This window comes from Pollachius pollachius, assembly GCF_949987615.1.
Source record: "Pollachius pollachius genome assembly, chromosome: 1".
NCBI classification, from domain to species: Eukaryota; Metazoa; Chordata; class Actinopteri; order Gadiformes; family Gadidae; genus Pollachius; species Pollachius pollachius.
Window position 1 is genome coordinate 40,376,170 of NC_136934.1, and position 6,685 is coordinate 40,382,854.

At 46.3% G+C, this 6,685-nt stretch overlaps 1 protein-coding gene across 1 annotated transcript; it reads left to right on the forward strand.

Moving 5' to 3' along the window:
• The first annotated feature begins 216 nt into the window (after positions 1 to 216).
• Positions 217 to 5,700, forward strand: tent5aa (terminal nucleotidyltransferase 5Aa). Its single transcript, XM_079740762.1, has 2 exons — positions 217 to 1,463; positions 2,229 to 5,700. Exons 1-2 carry the CDS (start codon positions 1,005 to 1,007, stop codon positions 3,006 to 3,008), a joined length of 1,239 nt encoding a protein of 412 aa, XP_079596888.1. The 5' UTR covers positions 217 to 1,004; the 3' UTR covers positions 3,009 to 5,700.
• Positions 5,701 to 6,685: the final 985 nt, after the last annotated feature.

Sequence of the window (6,685 nt, forward strand, 5' to 3'; positions counted from 1 at the left end):
CAGTTGGTTGTTCATCGTGTTAAAATGTACAGTGGTAGGAAACAGTGGTATGCAGTACTGTGGCGCTTCCTCTCTCTATCCGAGTCTCTCTCTCTCTCTCTCTGACTCACTCCCCCCCCCCCCCCCCCCCCCCCCCCCTCCCGCCTCTCTCTCGCTGTGGACGGATAAGAGATGGGCGGGGTGAAGTACAGCTGACATCCAGTCCAAAGAGCTCCCTTTACGCAGAAGAAAGCGAACAGGTCCAGTGCTCTTAACAGTTAACTTTATCACCATTTTTTTTAAAAATATAGAGGAGGAAGAGTGCTAATTGTACGTCTTCAGCCCATTTAATTTGGAGTATACACCTTTTTGATATTGATCGAGGGATAACATTTAGGATCGACGCGTTGGAAGAACCGAAGAAGTGATAGTTGGGGTGCATGCCAACCAAGTGCGACTTGCTATCTTATTCATGCAAATTCATAAAGTCATCATAGGCGTGCCTTTGGGCGATGGAGTCACAGCCGGACGACCATACCCCTTGGAGGAACATCAGCGATCTGCAAAGCCTGTGATGTGCAGACAGCGCAGTGTTCGGACACATTGACAGCAGCAGCAGCACCTCGGACATGTTTCGCAAGTTCTAAAAAAAGGCAAAAGGAAAGACGAGACGAGCACACTTCTCTCTGCAACTCTTCTTGACCACCGAGTCGAGCCTCCTTCGTTCTGCGACACAATCACAAGGATTTTATACGTTCCGTTCACAGCCTTCCATACCACCAATTTCTTGGTGTAGTGTGCTATTTTAAATTACTTGATTAAATTATTATTATTTTTTAAAGACAGTGATTTAGTCGAGGTGGGTTTAGATTATACTGTAGCGAGTCCCCACTGATGCGGATGAAGCCCAACAAGCAGCGGTCAACTTAATACAACTCGCTCCCAGTCTATCGCCCTTAACTTCTTGAAAAACTTCCACCAGATCCACTTTTATATCACTGCACACTTTGAATTATCTTCCCACGATGTCCGAGGACGACATCAGCTCCGCCGCCACCAGCAGTTCGGTGCCCGGGCTGCCCGACGGCAGCAGAAGCAGAAGCAGCAGCAGCAGCAACGTCAGCGTCCTGAGCTGGGAGCAAGTGCAGCGTCTCGACGCCATCCTCACGGAGACCATCCCCATCCACGGCCGGGGCAACTTCCCCACCCTTGAGGTGAAGCCGGGGCAGATCGTCAAGGTGGTGCGTAGTCGGATGGAGGAGAAGCACATCCACGTCCGCGACGTGCGGCTGAACGGCTCCGCCGCCAGCCACGTCCTCCACGAGGACAGCGGGCTGGGTTACAAGGACCTAGACCTCATCTTCTGCGCAGACATGAAGGGGGAAAGTGATTTCCAGATCGTGAAGGACATTGTTTTGGACTGTCTTCTAGATTTTCTGCCCGACTGCGTCAACAAAGAGAGAATATCGCCTTTAACGTTGAAGGTAGGCCAACACGACAACCCTTAATGGGTCCGTTTAATTAATGCAGTAATGAACCGATTATAGAAACTCGATCCATTTGCGCCGTTCAGTGGGAAAGTGCGCATGGCTTGCTCTACAATTAGATTAGCCGAGTGATAGTAGGCCTATAGTTGGGTTTCTTTGGTTAAGAGGATGACGTTAAACCAATTGCCTTGAGCCACCTAGATCCCACATTCTAGGGCAAGTATACCTTATGGGCTTTAATGGCGTCAATCAAACTGGGAATAAATATAACGTGACGTGAGAATGGCACAAAATAGCAATGATTGTCAGATCAGTTGTGGATATGCTAAGTGTCGTTTTATTCCCCAGTTGCAGCAACCGTCACAGTGTAAACACATGTCACACTGGCGCCATCTTGGGTCCCAAATCACATTAAAAACACCGTACAAATTAAAAAGTTAAAGTGTAGAAGTCGTACATGGGTCTTGACCGCAAGATAGTTCAAATTTATTTGCCTTTATTCAGTTCACTCATCCCACGATTCGGTTACGGTTTATAGTCTATTAAAGGTGTTTAAAGTGTATTACAAATAAATAAATAAATATTTCGGCCACACAGCATCATTCAGAGTTCAGAGACGTCTCAGGTATTTTTAGGGAAATCACATGTCTTTATATTCAATGAATATTGAATGGCATATGGAATCCATATGTACTCACTCTCCTCTTCTCTCCCTGACACACACACACACACACACACACACACACACACTGAATCACTCAGGAAGCATATGTGCAAAAGATGGTCAAAGTGTGCAACGACTCAGACCGTTGGAGCCTCATCTCGCTCTCCAACAACCGGGGGAAGAACGTGGAGCTAAAGTTTGTGGACTCTCTCCGGCGGCAGTTTGAGTTCAGCGTGGACTCCTTCCAGATCCGCCTGGACTCCCTGCTGCAGTTCTACGAGTGCTCCGAGAACCCCATGGCCGAGACCTTCCACCCCACCGTCGTGGGCGAGAGCGTTTACGGCGACTTTGGCGAGGCCCTCGACCACCTGTGTCACAAGGTCATCTGCACGCGCAACCCCGAGGAGATCCGCGGCGGGGGGCTCCTCAAGTACTGCCACCTGCTGGTGAGGGACTTCCGGGCGGAGTCGGAGACAGAGATGAAGTCACTGCAGCGCTACATGTGCTCCCGCTTCTTCATCGACTTCTCGGACATCGGCGAGCAGCAGCGCAAGCTTGAGTCCTACCTGCAGAACCACTTTGTGGGGCTGGAGGACCGCAAGTACGACTACCTGATGACCCTGCACAGCGTGGTCAACGAGAGCACCGTGTGCCTGATGGGACACGAGAGGCGCCAGACCCTGGGGCTGATCGCCATGCTGGCGGTGCGCGTGCTGGCCGAGCAGAACGTTATCCCCAACGTGGCCAACGTCACCTGCTACTACCAGCCCGCCCCCTACGTGGCAGACGGCAACTTTAGCAACTACTACATAGCGCAGGTGCAGCCCATGTTCGCCTGCCAGCAGCCCGCCTACTCCACCTGGCTGCCGTGTAACTGAGCTCCGGTTCCGGCCGAGGGGAAACGCGAGGGAGAGTCAGAGCTGTTTGTTTTGAGGAAGGGCCGGCCAAATCTTGCAACCCCCCCCCGCCCCCCTCCCCCAGTGGTGTTTTTGTTCGTCGTTTTTTTTAATTTTTTTTTTGCAGCTAAAAGAAGCAGCTAAAAGAAAGAAAGGAAGAAAATGACTCTGCATCTTAATGTTTTGCATCAAAGCTTGTCTTTTTGTTGTTCATACTTTGAGTTTGAATGCTAAGCGAAGAACAGTTGGCTCTCCAAGCAGAATAGTCACTGTGAATATAACCGATTTTGCCGCCCTAGGGGCGACTTTTAAGTAATTATCGAAAATGGGGAAAAAAAATCAACCTGTGATGGCTTCAAATTCTGAGTCGCTGCAGAATTTCCACTGACTCTGTCCCAGAAGGACTGATGCTGTCCAGAAAGCGATTAGCCAGCACATCTCCATAGCAGGGCCAGCACTCCTTACCTGGAGGCAACACTTGTTCCTCAAACAACTCAACTACGAACAGGCCCGTTTCTTCTCAGGGGTGGACGGTCGCTCTGTAGCCTCATTTGGTTTTTCATTCACCTATTCATTCATATTCTCTCTCTCTCTCTCTCTCTCTCTCTCTCTCTCTCTCTCTCTCTCTCTCTCTCTCTCTCTCTCTCTTTATCTCTCTCTCTCTCTCCAGATGAGCAGAGAAAAGGTTGTCATTATGAGGCAGAATGGCAAAACCTCTTTACTATTCATTTGGATATAATGATGGTTGTTTACAGACCAAAGATTTTGATTATTTCTAAAAGATAATACCCAGGTTTTCATGGGAAGAATGAAACATTATATATATTTATATATATTTATATATATATATATAATGTAAAATGTATTTGTATATGTTAATATGTGTTTAATAATAAGTGCCTAAGTCCTTTCTGTAGGCTGAAAAGGAGATAAAGGTTTAAAAGGGGCGTGTGTATGGTGAACAAGCCTCACACTCTGCTAACCGTCACACACACAACAGCAGCACCCTGGGCCTTTGAATGTACGTGTGAAATTACATTTCGTGCGCAGTTGTGGTCGATGTGGCCATGGACAAAGACCAAGAAAAAAAGGGTGCCCTGTGTTACTGTTTTATAGTTAAAGGTGCAGATAATACTTTTTTGGAGCAGAAAAGTATGGGATTGATTGGTTGTTGCAAAATCCTGTTTATAACAAATTGTCTGTTTATATTTTTCCATCAAGCAAATACACCTCTAAAAAAACTAAAACCTCTGGAACGGCGCTTAGACATAAACCTAGACAAGAAGGATCTTACTCATTGGTCAATGGTGAACAGGGCCAATCATTCAATATGATCGTCTCACAGTAGGCTAAGCTCCAGGCATAGCTCCATATAGAGTTCCTGTATAGTCTGTATCCGTGAATCACATATCTCATGTATTTTACTCACCACCAAACTTGAAAGAAGTACCCGAAAGAGAGACCGAGCTAGATTGGTAAAGAGAGAGAAAGGGGAATAGCTGTGTTCACAGAAATCAGTAGACAGAGAGCCTGGTGTGTTGCCCATGCACTCCCTCACTCAGCCATATTTGCAGAGACACCTCTGATGAGGGGACAGTATTTGCTGTAGCACCCAAGCAGGGAATTCCGCAGGTGCTGACCAAGACGTAGGACTGAGCCCTGCTGTGTCTGCAGTCATTCATTGGATATGGAGAGAGGAGGCCCTTGAATCAAGGAAGGAAGGAAAATAAAAGGAAACTAAAGTGCCAAACAAGCCACAGTACGCTTGAATGTGGTCTCATTTGTAATTACGAGAGAAAAAAGTGAGACATTTTGATGTTAATATTGAGACAGAGTTAAGGAGAGGGGGGAGATGCAGGGAGAGAGTGAAGGGGGAGAGTGAGCGCAGGACAGAGAGGACAATGGAAGAGTTTGAAAGAGAGGCCTGGAGAGATGGGCGCAGCTGGTGCTGGGGTTCAGACCCCCAGGTCCCCTTGCTTTTTGGTACTTGCTGTCCCGTTTAAAGTAAGGGTGCTAACTTTAGTTTATGCTGCAGGTCTTCATCTTTTTTGGGGAAACCAGAGTGATCTCCGGTTTTTTTTCTTGAATCAGATTTTGCATATGTGTGTGTGTGTGTGCGCGCGCGCGTCCGTGTGTGTGTCTGTCTGTGTGCGTCTGGTGATGTTCTCTCATCCAATAGGAATTCTGTTTTGTTTGCTCGGTCTTACATACTCCCGATTATAATCTGCTTTATTGATTTCTTTCCGAAGGACCATCCATTTTTGACACTAACCTGTGGATTGTGTGGGCGATGTGTTGTCGTTTTAAAAGCTCTGTACAGAGTTGACTTTCTAGCTAGCTCTAGTCTGCCTGTCTTTTAGTACTGTGCCTGTCGGTTTAGAGATTGTTGGTTTCTGCATTGTCTTGTACATGCATTGTTTAAAATGTCAATTTTCGGCTGATGCAGTCTTTACAATCAACCTTAAAGATACATGGAAAACATCCGGTCTTGTATGTATATTTTTTATGATTGTCATTTTTAAAAAACATTTATCGGACACTGCAGCCATTGCAGCGCTTTTGAATCTGTGATCAGACTGCAACGGATAAGTTCTCATTAGCCTTCTGTTCGTTTTTTTTTCCTTTTTTTGCGGTTCTTATACTTTTTGTCGCTGATGGTAAAAACATTTCCATCAATAAAAAAAAAAGATAACTAAACTTCGCTGTGTCGTGTGTTCTAATCTCCTGAGTTGGCCCTTCCTGACTTTAGTACCACACATATGATGTTGAGTGCACTTCATAATGCAAAGCCACATAAGCTACTGGCTGTTTACTACCTTATAGTGAAGTGATCCATCTTCACATACATGGATTATGTTTTAATATATACGTGGGTTTTCTTTTTAATCAAAAGTGTTTTTTATGTGTGGTTAATAATAAAATGGACAAGACACAACATTGATATGACTGATAAAAACAAAAATATCCAAACAGGTATCCCAGCCACTCAACCCAAACCACAGAGACACATACTGTGAAATATATATTTCTTTAATTTTTCCTTATCGGCTCTTAGCAGGGTTGTGATTGGTTGACTAATCGGAGGCCCTCCGATGCCAGGGACCGACAAGATTTATAGCCTCTGTCAGATCTCGAGCCCTGGGCTACGACTGCGGGGAAAGACCTGCTGGTGAAAGTGGTTGGACCTGCATCTGTCCTCCCAAAAAAGCGAAAACGCCTGAAAGCGTTTTTTGTGCGTAATGAATATCTTTGCTTGCTCAGCAAATTCTCTCGATTTCCCCGCACACACAACACCTCGCTCCCCACACAACTCCCCCGGGCTGTGCACACACTGACACACAAACACACACAGCCAGGCACACAAACACACGCACACACCCACGCACATAAACACACAACCACACACAAACACAAACTCACAAATACACGCCCACACAGCCACACACAACCACAAAGTCCCACCGACACACACACGTCTCTCTTTTTTGGACAGTTTCAAATGCTCCCCAACAGATTCAGCATTTCTATGCTGTAGGTGAGATAAAACGGGTTTTGATGCAGAAGGAACCTATTATTATAGGGTGCCTTGGGGCAGGGAGTGAAGTGAGAAACATGTATGCAGAGGAGGCGAGCGACGGATATATTTAGCAGCAATGGTA

Bases quoted from the DNA above. Each gene is read 5' to 3' on its own strand.
- tent5aa (XM_079740762.1), top strand. From the start codon at position 1,005: ATGTCCGAGGACGACATCAGCTCCGCCGCCACCAGCAGTTCGGTGCCC. The intron at 1,464-2,228 runs GTAGGCCAACAC...TGAATCACTCAG, and splicing joins TATCGCCTTTAACGTTGAAG to GAAGCATATGTGCAAAAGAT.